Below are 22758 nucleotides of genomic sequence, written 5' to 3'. Positions count from 1 at the left end.
GAAATATAAAATCCCATCCCTTCCCCAATATCGCGCCACACCCCTACCCCTTAATTCCCTGGTTGAACTTGATGGACATATGTCTTTTTTCGACTGTACTAACTATGTAACTATGTAACAGTTGGGTGCAGCCCAAGGGGGTCAAAATTTTGACACAAAATGATGAACTGGAATATTTGGGGATTAAGGTTCACCTCAGATAGGTTATGTTGTAAAAATAAATTTAAGACCTCTAGTTAAGAAAATTTATAAGAAAGTTGATGTATGGGTGAGAATGCCTTTTTCACTGGCAGACAGATCAGCCTTGATCAAAATGGTAATTTTGCCACAGATCCTGTATGTTTTAGCGGCCTCTCCACTGTGGATACCTGGTAAATGGTTTAAGGGGTTGGAAGCTCTGATGGGGAGATTGCTCTGGGAGAGGTCATGCACGGATGAATGCTCCAAAAAAATAAAGGGAACACTTAAACAACACAATGTAACTCCAAGTCAATCACACTTCTGTGAAATCACACTGTCCACTCAGGAAGCAACACTGATTGACAATCTATATCACATGCTGTTGTACAAATAGAACAGACAACAGGTGGAAATTATAGGCAATTAGCAAGACACCCCCCAATAAAGGAGTGGTTCTGCAGGTGGTGACCACAGACCACTTCTCAGTTCCTATGTTTCCTGGCTGATGTTTTGGTCACTTTTGAATGCTGGCAGTGCTTTCACTATAGTGGTAGCATGAGATGGAGTCTACAACCCAAACAAATGGCTAAGATAGTGCAGCTCATCCAGGATGGCACATCAATGAGAGCTGTAGCATGAAGGTTTGCTGTGTCTGTCAGCGTAGTGTCCAGAGCATGGAGGTGCTACCAGGAGACAGGCCAGTACATCTGAAGACACGGAGGAGGCCATAGGAGAGCAACAACCCAGCAGTAGGACTGTTACCTCCGCCTTCGTGCAAGGAGGAGCAGGAGAAGCACTGCCGGAGCCCTGCAAAATCACCTCCAGAAGGCAACAAATGTGCATGTGTCCACTCAAATAGTCAGAAACAGACTCCATGAGGGTGGTTTGAGGGCCAGAAGTCCACAGGAGGGGGTTGTGCTTACAGCCCAACACCGTGCAGGACACTTGGCATTTGCCAGAGAAAACAAAGATTGGCAAATTCACCACTGGCGCCCTGTGCTCTTCACAGATGAAAGCAGGTTCACACTGAGCCCATGTGACAGACGTTACAGAGTCTGGAGATGCCGTGGAGAACATTCTGCTGCCTGCAACATCCTTCAGCATGACCGGTTTGGCGGTGGGTCAGTAATGGTGTGGGGTGGCATTTCTTTGGGGCCGCACGGCCCTCCATGTGCTTGCCAGAGGTAGCCAGACTGCCATTAGGTACCGAGATGAGATCCTCAGACCCCTTGTGAGACCATATGCTGGTGCGGTTGGCCCTGGGTTCCTCCTAATGCAAGACAATGCTAGACCTCATGTGGCTGGAGTGTGTCTGCAGCTCCTGAAAGAGGAAGGCATTGATGCTATGGACTGGCCCGCTTGTTCCCCAGACCTGAATCCAATTGAGCACATTGAAACATCATGTATCGTTCCATCCTCCAATGCCACGTTGCAACACAGACTGTTCAGGAGCTGCGGATGCTTTAGTCCAGGTCTGGGAGGACATCCCTCATCCCGCATTGTAGGGAGGTCATAAGGGCACAAGGAGGCCACACACTACTGACCCTCATTTTGACTTGTTTTAAGGACATTACATCAAAGTTGGATAAGCCTGTAGTGTGGTTTTCCACTTTGATAGAGTGTGACTCCATATCCAGACCTCCATGGGTTGATAAATTTGATTTCCATTGGTAATTTTTATGTGATTTTGTTGTCAGCACATTCAACTATGTAAAGACAAAAGTATTTCATACGATTAGTTCATTCATTCAGATCTGGGGTGTGTTATCTTAGTGTTCCCTTTATTTTGAGCAGTGTATAATAACTTGGTACAGCCAGAAGGGGAAGGAGGTTAGGGTCTGCCAGATTTTAGGTTATATTTTTTGGCGAATAAATTACAAAGTATTAAGGGTTGAGGGATTCACTGTGGTCCAAATTCTTCTTGGGTCATAAGAAATCTGTTGATAGTTTGGTGGAAATGGTGGAGGAGGGATTACCGGTTACAGGTCAAGTGGCACAGATCTCCCTGGTTAAAAGTAACGCTTGGCAGATGATTGGTGTAACAAGGTGTAAGATTTCAGGTACTTTTAAGTTTACGGTGCTATGTAATAATATGAATTTAGTACACTTTTCAAAGTTAATGAGTAAGGAATTTTAGCTGAAAAAGTATGTTAATCAAATTTTTTAAGGGGGTCCGTAAAAAATTGGAGTCACTAAAAATGGATTTTGGGTAAAGTACGCAGATTGTGGTATATACAATTATATTAGGCATGAAGATATACTGTAAATAAAGAAGTTTTCATGATTAATTCACATACTTTGGTGGACTTTGTTAGAAGAGGATGGTAGTAGAAAAAGTTTAAGGGCACCATTGCAGATGATTCGTAGCACCACATTCTATTGAGTTTAAAAAAAATAAAATTAAAATAAAAAGTACCTCGAATAAATATTATCAAACAATGCCATTAACCTGTCAAGGACGCAGGGCGTACCTGTACGCCCTGGTCCCGTTACCGGCATTTAAAACATGCTCACGGGCTGAGCGTGCATTACACCCGGTGGGTCCCGACTGCTATCAGCAGCAAGGACCGGGGGTTAATGCTGGGCATCGCCGATCTGGCCAATGCCTGGCATTAACCCTTTAGATGCCGCGATCGAAGTTGATCGCGGCGTCTAAAATGAAAGTGAAAGCGTCCTGGCAGCTCAGCAGAGCTGATTGGGACCATTGCGATGAAATCGCGATGTTCCGATCAGCAGAGAGGACAGTGCAAGGGCCCTTACCTGCCACAGTTTAGGGCCACATATGGGTAATTCCGTACTCGGGAGAAATTGCACTACAAATTTTGGGGGGGGCTTTTTCTCCTTTTACCCCTTATGAAAAGGAAAAGTTGGGGTCTACACTAGCCTGTTAGTGTAAAAAAAAAAAAATAAATTTACACTAACATGCTGGTGTTGCCCCATACTTTTTATTTTCACAAGCGGTAAAAGGAAAAAGAGACCCCCAAAATTTGTAACACAATTTCTCCTGAGTATGGAAATACCCCATATGTGGGCATGAAATGCTCTGCAAATGCACAACAAGGCTCAGGAGTGAGAGAGCACTATGTACATTTGAGGCCTAAATTGGTGATTTGCACAGGGATGACTGATTTTACAGCGGTTCTGACAAACGCAAAAAAAAAAATACCACATGTGACCCCATTTTGGAAACTACACCCTTCATGGAATGAAACAAGGGGTATAGTGAGCCTTAACACCCCACAGGTGTTTGAAAATTTTTCATTAAAGTTGGATGGTGTGACGATCCGTCTTGGGGATTAGCTCTGGGATCGTCCTGGACCACGCCACAGGATGCGTTTCTTCTCAATAAACCAGCAAACAAACGCTTATGATGCAAATCTGGCACCTTGCCAGTTTTATTAGACAGGTTGCAGGGAAAGAAATAAACAAAAAGCAGGAACAACCAAAATCCTAGACCATCTGGTCACTGACTAAACAGATCAGCTTGTCCTGACTAATAACCGCTGAGCTTCCCTCAGCAGGTTAAACATATGTCCCCTGCAACCTTCTACTCACAATTCATGTCACTCTCTTTGAGCCACTCATAGCTCGGGTTGTGTACTCCTCAGCAGGCTCTGTCTCTTCCCTACAGCCCACATGCTGTCTCCTAGGAAGAGCCCACAATAGACTGAGGGGGAGATATATCTAAACCTGTCCAGAGGAAAAGTTTCCCAGTTGCCCATAGCAACCAATCAGATTGCTTCTTTCATTTTTAACAAGGCCTCTGCAAAATGAAAGAAGCAATCTGATTGGTTGCTATGGGCAACTGGGTATCTTTTCCTATGCACAGGTTTTGATAAATCTTCCCCTGAGTCTCCATCTCATATACACACCTCCCTTCCCTCCTGCCTGATTACTTAAGAAGCAGGTGAGAGCTTCTGCAGGGTGAGCCAAGGAAATACACCCTTTCCTTGCCACACTGCCACAATGGGAAAAAAAAATATTTTCTCACTAAAATGCGGGTGTTACCCTAAATTTTTCATTTTCACGGACCACTGTTCCAAAAATCTGTCAGACACCTGTGGGGCGTAAATGTCCTTATTACATTACATGAGGGGTGTAGTTTCCAAAATGGGGTCACATGTGAGGGTGGGGGGTCCATTGTTCTGGCACTATGGCGGGCTTTGTAAACACATGTGGCCTCCAATTCCGGACAAATTTTCTCTCCAAAAGCCCAATGGCGTTCCTTCTCTTCTGAGCATTATAGTGCACCCGCAGAGCACTTTACATCAACATGTAAAGTGCTCTGCACTTGACGTCCACACATGGGGTATTTCCATACTCAGAAGAAATGGGGTTACAAATTTTGGGGGTCATTATAGCAGTCAGAAGACGACAATTTTAAATATACTCATTTTGGTGCATGTAGTTATTTTTTATTTTTTTTTTAATAGTAACATAAAATAAAACCTACGAAAATTGGATATCCTTGTAACCGTATGGCCCTACAGAATAAAGATTTTTTTCCAAAAAGTGCACTGCGTAGAAATGGGAGCCCTAAAAAGTAGCAAAATTGAGTTTTTTATGTTTATTTCCCCCCACAAAATGTTTTTTTTTTTTGTTTCCCCGCAGATTATGTTATAAAATAAGTGAAGTCATTACAAATTACAATTGGTGAAGCAAAAAACAACAAGCTCTTATATGGGTCTGTAGGTGCAAACTTTAACTCGTTATGACTTTTAGAAGGAGAGGAGGAAAAACGAAAGTGCAAAAATGAAAATTGGCTGAGTCCTTAAGGGTTAAGAATAATTTATAATTTCTACTATTCACCTTATTCACCTACAGTAGTGTCTAGGATGTTCTGCTGCATGTTTAATTGTTTATTTCTCTATGATTACTGATGTGTGAATATGCAATATAATATTTTTATGATATTATAAGGTCCTAACAGGATTTTTTGTATTAATATGAAAATTGTCTTTTACCTGTAAACCACTCCCCTTGACCTTGGCAGCCATCTTGTGCCCTATATAAACCTGCAAGTCATTGTTTGTGTACCCTGATCTGAGGAAGGGAGGGCTCCTCCCGAAACGCGTAATCTTTTATCCTTTGTCAATAAATGATCCTGCTGAGGATCTTTATCACTACCTGGACTTCATCATTAGGTATTACAAGGGACTGGTTGGGTTGATGTGTATTCTGGGTGAAGGAGAATTTACAGACTTGTTAATTAGTATTTTGATGCTCGCTAAAGTGGTAATTTTGAGATTTTTACATTTGATTAAATAAACCCGGATATTCAAGTTTGGTTTAACCTAGTTGTTAAGATAAAAAAAAAGTAAGGGGTCTAAGAAAGGTTCAAAAAACCGGGTTGTTCAATAGCTCATGATTAAATCTAGCCTGCTAGTCATACCCTACGGATGTCTGGTGCCGAGGAGAAAAATCCAATAGGTTTCCCTATTGATAAGTCTTCTCTTGATATCTCCTCCTCTTACCCCCCATTTTAACTGTCGACACCAGACACACGCAAGAAATCCATAACGCCCACATGTGTTTCCCCGAAATGTCAGGACAGCATGGAAATACCTACTTCATCTCCTTTGGTATCTGAAATATGCCTTCTGATCAGAGTTCTTAATTTGTTTGATGTGGAACCTACATACAGTGTATTGCACAGAGTGCAGGTAGCCACATAGACAAGCAGTTTTGTATTGCAATTGATTTACTCCCATATCGAATAGGTTTTACCGGTAGAGCAAGAAATTATTTCTTTTGTAGGGAACATGTATTTAAAGGTAATATATCTGTTATGGCCACATCCCCAATTACCCGTAGTTTTCAGCCAATTGGCCGAGCCCTCCAGTTTTTTATTAACATTGGTGGTACTGAAAAGGCTGGAGAGACAAATGAACCTATCGTGGGACCCCTCTTAGGCTAGATTTCCAATTGTTTTTTTTTTTACAAAAACGCCAATAAAAACGCCCATTCTGCCGCATGGCTTTTTTTTGTGAAAAAAAACTGCGGCCAGATGTTAGCTGCAAGTCAAAAGGGTACTGCAAAATGCCAAATCCACTTGGTGTTTTTCAGTTTGGCAGTTTTTTAATCCTTTTGGTGTTTTGGGGCTCCTTGGCAGTTTTTAAAAAACGTCCTCTTGTCGAGACTTTGGCGTTTTTTCGGGAAAATCTTGGCGTTTTCCTCCGATAGAGGCGTATGGGAGTGAAAAAACGCCAAGAAAAACACCATGTGGGTTTTAACTTTGGTATTTTTCCAGGTGGTTTTTATTCTCTTTTGGACTTTAGCAATCCAAAAAAGTGATGGAGAAACCTTTTTTATAAAAATTTTGTAGGGTACCATTAAAACATTATAATAAAAAAGATACAGTAGTGATGGCAAAAATTGTATTTAACGAAATTTATCTTTTTATAACAAAATTTTTATAAATTTTTTTTTTTTTTCAAATTCAAAAGGGTTTTATTAACATAAGATTAACAGATAAACATGAAAACACATCAACTGCATTCGAGCCCGTCAGCCTTGGGAGGCCAAAAGTACAAGGGGCTGGGAATCAAATCAATGTATAAATGCACTGGATAAGCAAGTGCATCAAAACAATAAGCAGAACAGAATAATCGAATACTAAACATAGAGCAATTAGATTCAGCTCTGAGAACCACTAGGTAAAGAGAGCGTATGTACAAGAAAGATTCGCTAGATGCAGAATTTAATACATTTTTAAACAGGGATCAATTTATGTGGGCGGGTAGGGCACTAAAAATCTAGCCGACAATAATAAAAATGTAGTGTGTGTGTGTGCACATTTTTTACTTTTTTTTTTTTCTAAACTTTAGGTAGTACTACTACTCCCAGCATGGAACACACTGCTCCATGATGGGAGTAGTAGTTAACTGTTCTAATTGAAAGATTGCCGGGGTCCCTTGCGACTCTCCTGTATAATTTATAGATGCAGCCGCTCTTCTATGGTCCCCTGCACTGCTGTATATATACACCTATTCATATTTCCAGCCAATCACAACTTTGTGGGAAATAGGAATATGTGTATATATACGTCAGTGCAGGGGACCATAGAAGAGCAGCCGGCCGCATCTATACATTATACAGGAGGATCACAGCGGGTGTCAGGAGTTACACTCGCTGCGATCTGTCTATTAATGCAGGTACTACTGCTCCCAGCATGGAGCAGAGTGTGCTCCATGTTGGGAGCAGTAGTACCTGTAGTAAGGGATCATGTAATGTCGGGATCAGCTGTTCTCAAGGCTACAGGGCCGGGAGAACAGCTAATGCTGAGCAGTAGATATACATTGTTTATCTATTGTCCAGCAAGAACTTACAGTGAGCCTACAATGTATATACAGTATACACATTGTTGGCTCACTTAACCCCTTGCTGAGCTGTGCGCTATGCTACTGCTGGACAGTGTAGGTTAACTCTTTGGGCTGTATACACTATATACAGCTATCTATAGATAGCTGTATATAGTGTATACAGAAGACTAAGTCCGCTTACTTCCCTCCAGTCACGGGCAGGTCCGAGTAGCTCCGCCCCCGAGTGATGACATCATAATCGGGCTGATCTACAGTCTGGAGCCAGGCTAGTAAGGCTCTTTGAGGCTCTGTTCACATTGTACATTTTGGATAATGTGAACAGACCCTTCTGGCAGTGTCCTCCCAGATAGGGAGACTCCAGCTGTCACTAAACTACAACTCCCAGCATGCCCAGACAGTCAAAGGTTGTCTGGGCATGCTGGAAGTTGTAGCTTTGTACCTATTGGAGGCTTCCTGTTTGGGATGACATTGCATTATGAGCGCTCTACCCAGCAGACAGTGCCAAAAATGTACTAACCAATATTTAGTGTTTTTTTTTTCTTCTCGTTTCAGATCCCTGAATGCAGAGGATTGCGGCGGATTTGATGGATTACAGCGGATGAACTGGATTTTTTTCCTTTTAATAAAATGGTTATCGAGGGCTGTGGGGGGGTGTTTTTTAAAATAAAATAATTTTTCCAATGTGTCGTCTTTTTTTTTTTTATTGAATTTTCAGGCTTAGTAGTGGAAGCGGTCTTATTGACTGAATCCATTACTAAGCCAGGGCTTAGCGTTAGCCTCAAAAACAGCTAGCCATTTTTAGTTTAGGAACAGCTGGAGTCTCCCTGTCTGGTAGGACACTGCCAGAAGGGTCTGTTCACATTATACAAAACAGACAATGTGAACAGAGCCTCACTAGCCTGGCTCCCGTCTATAGACCTGCCCCCTAATGATGTCATCACCAGGGGGCGGAGCTACACTGACCCGGCCGCAACAGGAGCGAGGAAGGTAAATGGATGTCGGCTTCTGTATACACTATATACAGCTATCTATAGATAGCTGTATAGAGTGTATAATGCCAAAAGGTGCTGTAGGAGCAGGGAGTCTTGTCAGTATAGTGACAGGATTCCCGGCTCCTGTATAGTATACACGGGTACACTATGCCCCCCTGTATACTATACGGCCGGGGAGGTGAGTAGTGATGCTATACATCATTCCTCATCTCCTTACACTATGTGCACTGGGCGCTCAGCATCTGACCCACAGAGTGGTACTCAGAAGGCAGTGAGAAAACTGCCACAGAGGACAAATTGGCCACACACCAGGAAAAACGCCAGAAAAACTGCCAAAACGCAGGAAAGAGCTGAGGCAGCTTTTTGGCATTTTTGCTGGCGTTTTTTTATGTGTTAAAAAAACAAACAAGTGGAAACCTAGCCTTAGACACTATTTGAATTCAATTTTTAATTACATCTTTCATGATAGGGTCAGTTTCAAGGCTAGGGGTATATTTCCTGATAATGTTTTTGATTTGGCCAAACTGGGCAATATATGGCATTACAAAAAATACCTTCTTCTGTTTTTTATTTTGTGTATAATATGACGAGTGTTTTTTTAGTGTAAGTGACAAGTTTGTCTCTTTCTACTGCGTTCATCCTGGTATGGGCCAGGTATGGGTACTGTGGGTAGCCCCTCTTTTTTAGTCAATTTTTTTAAAACACTGATCTCCTTCTCTAATCTTTCCTTATCGGAACAATTTCGTTTGGTTCTACACATCTCACCAAAGAAAATATTTTGTATGACATGCCTAGGGTGGCAAGACGATGACATCAAAACGGCGTTTGTAGCTGTGTCTTTTCTTTATGGAATTTTTTTTTTATATTTGGCCCTTTATTAGTTAACACGATATCTAAAACACATCTATCACATCACATGTGGCCCATGCCATGTCAGCTTCCCACTTTTGTTGCAAGATGTTGATTACATGTTTCGTATCTTGTATATACGTGGGGTTCATTTTGGTTAATGGTTGCAGGTAGTGATCCACCCACTCCCCAAGATGCTCAGTAAGGGACCCTATGCCAGCCCCAATGGGTCTGAGGGGAGGGGGAAATACCCCCTTATGTACCTTGGGGAGTGAGTGGAACAACGGTATGACAGGTGTGGTTACAAATAATGCCTCCTCCAGTTTAGTGTCCAGTACCCCCAGGGCCACTCCCTCTTGTAGCACTTTCTTCAGTTTAGTTTGAAAAACCTTTGTGGGATCACTCCCTAATTTTCTGTAGGTATTCCCATCTGCTAGAATTTCTTTGTTTAATTTATTGTACAACCCTGAATCTAGAATTATGACATTTCCCCCTTTATCTGCATTACGCACCACTATATGATCATTATCACACAGTTCAGACAAGGCGATTCTTTCCCCTTTGTTCAAATTATCTGATCGGGACCCAGGCACTATTTTTTCATGTAGCGCAACTAAGTCCATCTCCTCCAATTCCTGGACTCTATCCAGGGCCTCCAATCGGGAGGCCACAGGATAGAACCCAGGATTGGTGGAGCGAAAAGAGGTTACCAATTCATCATGAATAAAATCACTTTCACATTGTAAACTGTAAAGTTCTAATACATTCTTTTGGTTATTAAAGTCCACGCAGGCAACTTCCCTGCTGTCATATATCAAAGTGTGAGCCGTAGTGGATTCCTCTGTACTCGGTTCTTCTTTTATGTCTATGTAGAGTTAAACCCCGAGCCAATCTGTTCACATCCAAAATGGTGTTAAAGAGATTGAATTTACAGGTAGGCACGAAATTCAAACCCTTGTTGAGCAGTGTGATTTGTGGAGCGGTCAATATGCATGCAGATAATTTAGTAAGTAAGAAAGAAAATGTTTTATCTTGAAGAAATTATCTGATGACAAGAAGAATTGATATGTTCATGTTCAGACAGGGAGAAGACAAGAAATCCTGTTTGTCAAAATGTTTATATAAGAATCCGTTCATCCATGTCTGTTTTTTTGAATGTTCTTATATTGTGATTCACGTGACCTGTATCTTAGGTATTTTAACTGCATTTTGTGAATGAATTATGTGAATTTAGTCTACGATTAACCCCTTAGCGCATATGGACGTTTATGAACGTCCATATGCGCGTCCCCATACATAATGCTCGCTCACAAGGTGAGCGCACATCATACCCCGTGGGTCCCGGTTGCTATAAGCAACCAGAACCCACGCTAATGCCAGACATCGCCGATCGGGCTAATGTCCGGCATTAACTCTTTAGACGCGGTGATCAAAGTTGATTACCGCGTCTAAAAGTGAAAGTAAAAGCATCCGGGCTGCACAGTCGGGCTGATCGGGACCATCGTGATTTTATCCCGATCAGCTAGGACGCAGCAGGAGGTCCCCTCACCTGTCTCCTGCGCGTCCGAACGGCGATTGATTGCACCAAGCCTGAAATCCAGGCTTGAGCAATCAACCGCCGAAACAATGATCCCTGCCATTGAATGCAATGGCAGTGATCAGTGAATTGAATCAATGTACTGCATGTTATAGTCCCCTATGGGGACTATAACATTGCAAAAAAAAAGTAAAAAAATAAAAACTAAAGTTCATAAAGATCATTTAACCCTTTCCCTAATAAAAGTTTGAATCCCCCCCCATTTTCCCATTAAAAAAACTGTGTAAATAAAAATAAACATACGTGGTATCGCGGTGTGCGTAAATGTCCGAACTATAAAAATATATAGTTAATTAAACTGCATGGTCAATGGCGTACGCGCAAAAAAATTCCAAAGTCCAAAATAGCTTTTTTTTGGTCACTTTTTATACCATAAATTTTTTTTTATAAAAAGCAATCAAAAAGTCCGATCAAAACCAAAATCGTCCCGTACGTGGAAAAATAAAAAAAAGTTATAGCGGTCAGAAGATGACAATTTTAAACGTATACATTTTCCTGCATGTAGCTATGATTTTTTTCAGAAGTACAAAAAAATCAAACCTATATAAGTAGGTCATCATTTTAATCGTATGGACCTACAGAATAAAGATAAGGTTTCATTTTTACCGAAAAATGTACTGCGTAGAAACGGAAGCCCCCAAAAGTAACAAAATGGCGTTTTTCTTCCATTTTACCGAACAATTATTTTTTTTTCCGTTTCGCTGTAGATTTTGGGGTAAAATGACTGATTTTACCAAGTAGAATTGGTGGCACAAAAAATAAGCCATCATATGGATTTTTAGGTGCAAAATTGAAAGGGTTATGATTTTTAAAAGGTAAGGAACAAAGACGAAAGTGCAAAAACAGAAAAACGCTCAGTCATTAAAGGGTTAAGCACCTGTGAGTGCAAAACGCGTCAGACGTTCCTTTCCTGTACTGTGACTCCCGTCAAGCAAGTTTTAAGTGCATTCCCAGCACTGGACATCCTTTCTTCTTTGTATGTATATTATTGGGCAACACGGCTGGGGTCTGATCTTGGGGTCTGTATTGTGTGTGTGTGTGTGTGTTTTTTCGGGTTTTGGATTATGGTGGGTGGTGATTCTGGGGTCTGTATTATGTAGGGAGGTCTGATTCTGGGGTCTGTATTATGGTGTGGTCTAATTCTAGGGTCTGTATTATGGCGGGGACTGATTCTGGGGTTTGTATTATGGTGAGGTCTGATTCTGAGGTCTGTATTATGTAGGGAGGTCTGATTCTCGGGTCTGTACTATGGTGGGGTCTGATTTTGGGGTCTGTATTATGGTTGGATCTGATTCAAAGGTCTGTATTATGTAGGGAGGTCTGATTCTGGGGTCTGCATTATGGTGGGGACTGATTCTGTGGTCTGTATTATGGCGGGGTCTGATTCTGGGGTCATTATTATGGCGGGGTCTGATTCTGCAGTCATTATTATGGTGGGGTCTGATTCTGGGGTCTGTATTATGGTGGGGTCTGTATTATGGTGGGGATTGATTCTGGAGTCTGTATTATACAGGTTTGAGATAAAATAGTTGTCCCCACTGTAAGGTCCTTACAGTGAGGACAATATATAGGGACAATTCTGAAAATATCTCACTCAGTGACAAGCCACACCCTCACAAACAGCAAACCACGCCCACAAACAGATACACCAGCGACAAGCCACACCCATATTGCCGTCAATCCAAGTGACAAAAAAAAAATATGGGCACAGCACTACCAAAAGGTTGCCTACCCCTGCGGTAAAGTATCTGCTGCAGATTTCAATGTAAATGAAATAACAGAATACAGCATCAAATCTGCAGCAGATTCTGTACACATGAATGTACCCTTAAAATGAAGCATTTCCCATTCTGCCCTAGGTATAAGGGCCCAAAACAAGTGAAAAGAACAGTTAAAGCAGTTGACCGGTTCGGAGAAACTAAATTTTCTCCCCTAAGAGAAATTTATTACAGGGAGTCTCACTGTGGACCTCTGTATATTGTCTATTATAGGTTGCATATTCAAATCTTGAGGTGTTAAGTGAACTTCCAGAGTAAACATCTGGAAATCATTTTATACACACTGTAAGCATTCAAATGAAGTTTTGTACTTACCAATGTGATAAAGCCCAATCCAATCAGTGGGATCTACTTCTTCTTTTATATCCCAGAAGATTATAAGTTCCTGAGAGTGCCCCAGTACATATTCATACATACTGGCAGTCAAACTGGATCGACTGTCAGAAGTGACCAAGTCAGTATCACTGTTGGCCCGTTGAAAGTTCATGTTCTCTGTCATTGTGGTTTGAGATGCAAAACTTTGAAGATTCTCCGGACTTAAAGTATACCGTAGCTGAGAGTTGTGCCTTCGGACAAAAAGTAGATGATCTCGAGCAGAGCTGGCCATCATATAAAGCTAACCCTCAGATGTCTGTTAAATCAAAAGGCAAACAAAATATCAGCATCCTGATGATTAATGTTATGTCATCTACCATACTGCTAATGCAACACCAGCATAAAATATCAACTAGAGAATCCAGTATTTACAACAACAATAATTCACGGTATCAAACATTACTACATCATTTATGTGTCTATGACACAAAAAGAGTATTTCACCTCTTAAGGACCCAGCCATTTTACACCTTAGGACCCGGCCATTTTTTGAACATCTGACCACTGTCACTTTAAACATTAATAACTCTGGAATGCTTTTAGTTATCATTCTGATTCCGAGATTGTTTTTTCTTGACATATTCTACTTTAACTTAGTGGTAACATTTTTTGGTAACTTGCATCCTTTCTTGGTGAAAAATCCCAAAATGTTATGAAAAATTTGAAAATTTTGCATTTTTCTAACTTTGAAGCTCTCTGCTTGTAAGGAAAATGGATATAAAAAATATATATATTTTTATTCACATATACAATATGTCTACTTTATGTTTGCATCATAAAATTGACAAGTTTTGACTTTTGGAAGACACCAGAGGGCTTCAAAGTTCAGCAGCAATTTTCCAAACTCACTATTTTTCAGGGACCAGTTCAGGTTTGAAGGGGATTTGAAGGGTCTTCATCTTAGAAATATCCCACAAATGACCCCACTATAAAAACTGCACCCCCCAAAGTATTCAAAATGATATTCGGTCAGCCTTTTAACCCTTTAGGTGTTTCACAGGAATAGCAGGAAAGTGAAGAAGAAAATTCACAATCTTCATTTTTTACACTCGCATGTTCTTGAAGACCCAATTTTTGAATTTTTACAAGGGGTAAAAGGAGAAAATGTATACTTATATTTGTAGCCCAATTTCTCTCGAGTAAGCAGATACCTCATATGTCTATGTAAAGTGTTCGGCGGGCGCAGTAGAGGGCTCAGAACCGAAGTAGCGACAAGGGGATTTTGGGGAGTTTTTCTGAAATGGGTTTTGGGGGGCATGTTGCATTTAGGAAGCCCCTATGGTGCCAGAACAGCAAAAAAAACAAAAAAAAACATGCCAAACCATTCTGGAAACAAGACCCATTGAGGAACGTAACAAGGAATTAAGTGAGCCTTAATACCCCACGTTTCACGACTTTTGCATATGTAAAAAAATAAAATAAAATTTCACTAAAATGTGTGTTTCCCCCCAAATTTCACATTTTTGCAAGGGTTAATAGCAGAAAATACCCCCCAAAATTTGTAACCCCATCTCTTCTGAGTACGGCGCTACCCCATAAGTTGACCAAAAGTGCATTACGGGCGAACTACAATGCTCAGAAGAGAAGGAGTCATATTTGGCTTTTTGAGAGCAAATTTTGCTCGGGGGCATGTCGCATTTAGGAAGCCCCTATGGTGCCAGGAGAGCAAAAAAAAAACCACATGGCATACCATTTTGGAAACTAGACCCCTTGAGGAACGTAACAAGGAATAAAGTGAGCCTTAATACCCCACAGGGGTTTCACGACTTTTGCATACGTAAAAAAAAAAAAAAATCACGAAAATGTGTTTCCCCACAATTTTCACATTTTTGCAAGGGTTAATAGCAGAAAATACCCCCCAAAATTTGAAACCCCATCTCTTCTGAGTATGGAGGTACCCCATAAGTTGACCTGAAGTGCACTACAGGCAAACTACAATGCTCAGAAGAGAAGGAGTCATATTTGGCTTTTTGAGAGCAAATTTTGCTCGGGGGGCATGTCGCATTTAGGAAGCCCCTATGGGGCCAGAACAGCAAAAAAGAAACACATGGAATACCATTTTGGAAACTAGACCCCTTGAGGAACATAACAAGGGGTACAGTGAGCATTTACCCCCACTGGTGTGTCAGATCTTTGGAACAGTGGGCTGTACGAAATTTTTAATTTGCACAGCCCACTGTTCCAAAGATCTGTCAGACACCAGTGGGGTGTAAATTCTCACTGCACCCCTCATTACATTCCGTGAGGGATGTAGTTTCCGAAATGGGGTCACATGTGGGGTTTTGTTTTTTTTGCGTTTTTGTCAAAACTGCTGTAACAATCAGCCACCCCTGTGCAAATCACCTCAAATGTACATGGTGCACTCTCCCTTCTGGGCCTTGTTGTGCGCCCCCAGAGCATTTTGCGCCCACATATGGGGTATTTCCGTAGTCGGGAGAAATTGCATTACAAATTTTGGGGGGCTTTTTTCCCTTTTACCTCTTGTCAAAATGAAAAGTATAGGGCAACACCAGCATGTTAGTGTAAACAATAAATTTTTTTACACTAACATGCTGGTGTAGACCCCAACTTCACCATTTCATAAGGGGTGAAAGGAGAAAAAGCCCCCCAAAATTTGTTAGGCAATTTCTCCCGAGTACGGCGGGTAGTACGGCCATATGTGGCCCTAAACTGTTGCCTTGAAATACGACAGGCCTCCAAAGTGAGAGCGCCATGTGCATTTGAGGCCTGAATTAGGGATTTGCATAGGGGTGGAGATAGGGTGGCTCCAGCTGTTGCAAAACTCCCAGCATGCTTGGACAGTCAACGGCTGTCCAGCAATACTGGGAGTTGTTGTTTTGCAACAGCTGGAGGCTCCATTTTGGAAACAGTGGCGTACCAGACGTTTTTCATTTTTATTGGGGAGGGGGGCTGTGTAGGGGTATGTGTATATGTAGTGTTTTTTACTTTTTATTTTGTGTTAATCTAATGTAGTGTAGTGTTTTTATGGTACAGTCACATGGGCGGGGGGTTGCAGCGAGTTTCCCGCTGCGAGTTTGAGCTGCCGCGCAAAATTTGCTGCATCGCAAACTTGCACCCTGATACTCACTGTAAGCCCCCTGCCCATGTGAGTGTACCCTGTACATTCACAGGGGGGGGGGGGGGACCTCCAGCTGTTGCAAAACTACAACTCCCAGCATGCACAGTCTATCAGTGCATGCTGGTAGTTATAGTTTTGCAACAGCTGGAGGCACACTGGTTGGGAAACACTGAGTTAGGAAACAGACAATGTTTCCCAACCAGTGTGCCTCCAGCTGTTGCAAAACCACTACTCCCAAACATTCTCAGGCATGCTGGAAGTAGTAGTTCGGAAACATCTTTAGAGCCAGATGTTGCCAAACTACAACTCCCAGCATGCTTGGAGTTGTAGTTTTGCAACACCTGGAGGACTACAGTTTGCAGACCACTAATACAGTGGCTCCCAATCTGTGCCCTTCCTGATGTTGCAAAACTACAACTCCCAGTATGCCAAAACTGTCCAGGCATGCTGGGAGTTGTAGTTCTGCAACATCTGAAGGGCCAGATGTTACAGAACTACAACTCCCAGCATGACTGGACAGTAAGGGCATGCTGATGATGTTTAGTTTCGCAACATCTGGAAGGGCACAGTGGTCTCCAAACTGTGGACCTCCAGATGTTGCAAAACTGCAACTCCCAGCATGCCCAGACGCCAAGGGCTGTCTGGGCATGCTGGGAGTTGTAGTATACAGGGTCCCATTACAGCAATGCATGTAGCTTTACGGCGACGTGCATTGCTGTAAAGGGCCTGACCGCGGCTGAAGAGGAACTCACCTGTCGCCGCCGTCTTCATTGTCTGGATCCGGGTCTTCAGGGACGAGGTAAGTACCGGGGCGGGCCCCAGCACTCCCCCGTCCCCCGCCGCGTCCTCCGGTCTTCCTCCCGTCCTCTCCGGACTTCAAGGGGCCGGGCAGGGCGGGAGGAAGTAACCGCCCCCCCCCTGCGATTGGTCGGTTAACTAACCGAAGAATCGCAGGGGATCGGAGGAGGTGGCAGGCTTGCCACCTCGCTCCTATACGTTAGCATGGTCCTGGCTGTCTGTGACAGCCGGGATCATGCAAAATTACCGGGCGCTAGGGTCCCAGAGACCCGATCAGCCCGGTATCGCCGCAGATCGCATGGCCCCCCTCGGCGTTTGCCCTGGATGCCTGCTGAAGGATTTCAGCAGGCATCCGGTTCCGATCTCTGCCCGGCGCGCGGCAGGGACCGGAAAACGCCAGGGTGTATGGATACGCCCTGGGTCCTTAAGGCCCAGGGTGTGAGGGCGTATCCATACGCCCTGGGTCCTTAAGAGGCTAAGCTTCACCAAAGTAGAAGATTTGCAAAGATTTTGGCTTATACATAAAGGCCCAGATTTATCAAACTGTTTGAGAGAAAAAGTGGAGAGATTTTCTCACGGCAACCAATCACAGCTCATTTAACAATCTCCGGTAAAGCGAAAGCTGAGCTGTGATTGGTTGTTGTGGGAAAATTACTCCACTTTTTCTCTCACAGTTTGATAAATCTGGGCCAAAGTGTATAAAGCTTTGTACAAATTGCTTCATGCTCAATTGAATAAAATATCTATGGAGCTATTCTCTGTAAATTTGGCACCTGGAGAAAACCATATGGCTTCTGGACACTGCTGTACAGGTTCCTGAACACAAATGACTTGTGTATAGTAGAATGGAAGCAGAAGAAACTTACTAATGAAACAAATAGATGGGGAAGCAAAGAACGATGACGTCAGTATTATGGGGGACTTTAACCCAGTAAGGACCATTCTGACCTTAAAAGGGCACTGTCAGATACAAAAACTTTTGACATGTAAAGCATGCAAAACCAGTAGGTTTTACAATTGCTTTCATTAGAAAATGTTCAGTATTTCATACTGAAAAAGACAGTCAAACAACTGCCCCCCCTGCCTGCTTGGACACATACTAGTCCTGCTGTGTCCATGCATCATCATCTATGTCATGGAGACACTTCCTTGATTGACAGCTGTGAGCGCAGGGCTCACAGCTGGAGGAAAAATCCTCCCACTGTCAGCTTATGTCCCGCTACTGTCAGTGAGGACAAGCTGGGAGTTGTAGTTTTGCTAATGCTAGGGGAGATGTGAGCAGACAGCATACTGAGGGAGGGGGCAGAGACCTGCACAGTGATGCTACGCCCCCTCCCTTTGAGAGGAATTCAGACTAGTGAGCTAAATTAAAAGTGTAATAAAAATAAAAAAAAATAAAAAAATAAAAGTGCTAGACACATAAAAATTAGATGTACATGGTCAGGTTTAGGTACTAAGTGATATATGAAAAAAAATATGCCCACAGGCATATAACAACATTTTAGAACAGTGGGCCATGAAAACAAAAATTTTTATTTTACGCAAAAATGCTTGTGTAACCCCAAATTTGTAATTTTCCCAAGAGGTAAAAGGACAAAAAGCCCCACAATATTTGTAACCCAATTTTTCCCAAGTTTGGAAATACCCTATATGTGAACATAAAGTGCACTGCAGGCGCACGGCAGGGCTCAGAAGGGAAGGATCGACATTGGGCTTTTGGAGAGAAGATTTGGCTAGAATAAAAATCAAGGGCCATATCGCATTTACAAAGCCCCCATGGTGCCTGGACAGTGGAAACCCCCCACATGTGACTCCATTTTGGAAACTACATCCCTTGAGGAATGTAATTAGGGGTGCAATGAGCATTTAAACACCACAGGTGTGACAAATTTTTGAAACAATGGGCCATAAAAATTATAATACATGTTGGTGTAGCCTTAAACTTTTCATTTTTACAAAAATGAGAAAAAGCCCCCTGGAAAATTTTAACAATTTCTCAGGAGCATTGAAATAACCCATATGTGAATATAAAGTGCTCTGCTGGCGCACGGCAGGGCTTAGAAAAGGAGGAGCAAGATCTGGCTTTAGAAGAGTGCATTTGACAGGAAGGGGTATTATGGGCTATGTTAGGTTTATAAAGCCCCCATTGTGCCAAAACAGTGGAAACACCCCACATGTGACCCCATTTTGTAGACTACACCCCTAAAGGAATGAAACAGGGGGTGCAGTGATCATTTATATCCCACAGGTGTCTGACAGATTTTTTGAACAATGGGCCATGAAAACGAAAAACGTAATCACAACCCACTGTTCCACAAATATGTCAGACCCCTGTGGTGTCTAAATGCTGACCGCTCCCTTTGTTACGCTCCTTGAGGGGTGTATTTTGCAAAATGGGTGTCACATCCTCTGCAACAATCAGCCACCACTGTACAAATCACCTAAAATGTACATGGTTCGCTCTCACTTCGGAGCACTGTTGTGTTCCTGCGGAGCACTTTACAGCCACTTATGGGGCATTTCTGTACTCAGGAGAAATTGCGTTATTAATTTTGGGGAGCTTTTTCTTCTCTCTCTTGTGAAAATGAAAAATATGGGACAACAACAGCATGTCAGTGTTCAGGAGTGAGAGAGATCCATGCGCATTTGAGGCCTGAATTAGTGACTTGCATAGGGAGGGCTGATTGTTGCAAGGAATGTGAGGGCCAAGGGCGCGTCCTCATCATATGCAACTTTAGGGCCGACTTGCGACACGTAAAGTCACAGAAATATACACCTCCTCTATAGGTGGTGTATATTTCTGCACCTGGCACAGCCACAAGACTTCTGGATTAACTAAAAGGATGAGGCCCCAAATAGGTCCTCATCTCGGCTGCATTGACAGGGGTCCAACTAGCAGGCCTAGCCAGAAAAGCAGCGGTGAACTGGGCACCAAACTGTTGGGAATAAAAATTTGTATGAGCAACCATCAACCCCCCCCCCCCCCCCCCCAAAAAAAGAGCAAAAAAACCCACAACTGTATCTAAAAAAATTGCTCATCAGTAATAAATCACTGATCAGCAATCAGAGCAGTCTTAACACTGGGTACGGTCTGGCCATACAGCGTAGAACAGTCCCTTGTGGCACAGACCACAAATGCCCCGCAAAAAAGTACAAAAAAAATAGGGGCAGCAGCAAGTACTGGTGTTTTTTTTTTGCAGTACGAAGTGCTGAAAAAAACAAACAAAAAAAACAGTGGTCTCCAAATTGCAGCCTTCCAGATGTTGCAAGACTACAACTCCCAACATGCACGGACTGTCCGGGGACCACTTTTTTTTTTTTTGCAGCAACACTTTGTACTGCTGTGGCCCTCCAGATGTTGAAAAACTACAATTCCCAGCATGCCCAGACAGCCATTGGCTGGAGGGCTGCAGTTTGGAGACCACTGACCTGGAGCTAACTGTCCCTCACCAACAACGTTTCCCGGCCGCAACACAACCGCTGCAATCCCCAAAGCACGAAAGTCACCGGGATGTGCCGGGATGGTTGCTGACAGACATCAGCAGCCTTCCCTTCCTGGCCCAATCACGGGCAGGCGAGCGGCGGTGATCGGAGGAACACTAGGCGTACAGGTACTCCCTACAGGCACCAAGAGCGTACCTGTAATATAATATTACAAGTTATGGATACTAGATTTATGTGGATAGAACCTTGATACAGGAATTTATTCCGATTGTCATGTTTGGAGTTGGGAAGAAATTTTTACTCATGGGGCAATTGCCATCTGTCTCATTGTCTCAACCTGGAGGGGTTGCCTTCCTCTGGATTAAAACAGTAGGGTTTTAGGTTGGGACCACTGACCTGGAGCTAACTGTCCCTCACCAACAATCGCTTTCAAGTCCCCCGGCCGCAACGCCACCACTGCTGCTGCCACCAGCACTGCTCCACCGACAAACCTCCGTAACTGGTGAGTGGCAGTGATCAGGAGAACGCAGGGCATACAGGTACTCCCTTGTAGCACAGGCACCAAGGGCGTACCTGTAATATAATATTACAATTTATGGACACTAGATTTATGTGGCTAGAACGTTAAATAAGGATTTATTCTGAATGTCAGGAAGGAATTTTTCCTCATGGGGCAATTGGCATCAGCCTCATATGGGGGGGGGGGGGGGGGGGAATAGCCTTCCTCTGGATAAACACAGTAGGGTTTTAGGTTGAACTTGACGGACTCTTGTCTTTTTTAACCTTACAAACTATGTACTATCCTTGTGAGATGCTATTATATAGGGATGCACTGAAAAGGGAAATTTTGGTCCGAAACCGAAAATTTTACCGAAAATGCATTGCTCCGCCCACTTTTAATATAATTTTTCTGTATATGGAGATTTATGAGGGCTTATTTTTTGCACCGCGATCTGTAATATTAATTGGTACTATTCTAGTTCTGATTTATTTATTTTTTATACTTTTTTTCTGATAAAAATCCAATTTTTTTACTTTGATTTTTTTTTTTTATGTTTACGTCATTCACCGTTGGGGTCATTAACATCATGTTTATATGAACCAGATATTTAAGCACCCAACATCAGTGCTGATGTCCGCCATTACCGGCAGGTCCCGGCCAATGATGCGAGCGCAGCTCCTACACTTGCTTCATATCTGCGGTGGGACTCCGGGCATACAGGCGAGCTAAGTCCCTGGCGAAAGGAGCATAATTTTTGCCGGACGAAATTTCAGTGGATCCCTACTATTAAATATAACAGACTGTATGTTGAACATTATTTAAAAATTTTTTAAAATCTTGCTAGAATTTCCCTGCATCTAGTATTCCACAGAGTTGTCCCACTCTGAGGTAGAGAGTCTAGCCAGTAAAAAGAAGCAGCAGCTAACCTCAACCTATCAGTTACTGTGGACCAGCTGCTGTTTTAGGGCCCAATAAAAGTTTCTGTTCGCAGCCTACCTCAACCCTTTGGCATGATTCACCTTCTTTTTCGCAACCTTCTCTTTCCCCTACAACAAATCAGCCCCCTGCCCTCCAACTTGAATCTGCCAACAAATGACATTAACCCCTTCATGACGTGGCTTTATGTGGTGTGGGTTGTTGTTCCCACGCCTCTTTGGCTATGTCCAACAGACCACGCGGATGTCGCCGTATAGCAGTTCAAAGGGCGAGAACCCAGTAGAGGCCTGTGGCACCTCTCGCTCTGTGAACATGAGATAGGGCAGCAGAATTTCCCAATCCCTCCCATCCTTAGACACCACCTGCTTTAACATGTTTTTCAAGGTTTGATTAAACCTCTCTACCAGGCCATCTGTTTGCGGGTGATAAACGGATGTTCTTAACTGTTTGATCTGCAGTAGCTTACTGAGTTCCCTCATGACTTTTGACATAAAGAGGTTCTAACCAACCCGGGCCGTGGTAGGCCCACTCCGGAAAAAATCTCCATTAATTCTTTAGCTATGAATTTGGCCGAGGTATGTTGCAGGGGCACCACCTCTGGGTACCGAGGGGCATGATCCAGGACTACCAAGATGTGTTGGTGCACTCTAGCGGACTTCTGTACTGGGACTATGAGATCCATAGCGATCCTCTCAAATAAAACCTCAGTAATCGGGAGAGGGACCAGGACACTACGGAAATGTGGCTGGGGGCTGGTTATCTGGCAGGTTGGGCAAGACTCAATACTTTTCCCCCTCCTTGAACACACTGGGCCAGTAAAACCGCTGTAGAATCTAGTCATGCGTTTTCTGCTGGCCCAGGTGTCCCTCCCAAGAACATGCTGGTGGGCTAACTCCAACATGAGCC

General features: G+C 43.0%; 1 protein-coding gene across 4 annotated transcripts in view; it reads right to left on the bottom strand.

The window, feature by feature from the left end:
• HECW2 (HECT, C2 and WW domain containing E3 ubiquitin protein ligase 2) overlaps positions 1-22758 on the bottom strand; it is a 660271-nt gene that overhangs the window by 504365 nt on the left and 133148 nt on the right. For 3 of the 4 annotated variants that reach the window (XM_056536055.1, XM_056536057.1, XM_056536056.1), the window contains exon 3: positions 13034-13349. The exons of the other annotated variant lie outside the window; for it this stretch is intronic. In XM_056536055.1, the coding sequence (XP_056392030.1) occupies positions 13034-13328 (295 nt within the window). In that variant the 5' untranslated portion in view covers positions 13329-13349. The remainder of the gene's footprint in view (positions 1-13033; positions 13350-22758) is intronic. 4 annotated transcript variants of the gene reach the window in all.

Source organism: Hyla sarda, chromosome 8, assembly GCF_029499605.1.
Source record: "Hyla sarda isolate aHylSar1 chromosome 8, aHylSar1.hap1, whole genome shotgun sequence".
NCBI classification, from domain to species: domain Eukaryota; kingdom Metazoa; phylum Chordata; class Amphibia; order Anura; family Hylidae; genus Hyla; species Hyla sarda.
Note: the sequence above shows the minus strand (reverse complement) of the source record. Positions and strands in the feature narration are given on the sequence as shown.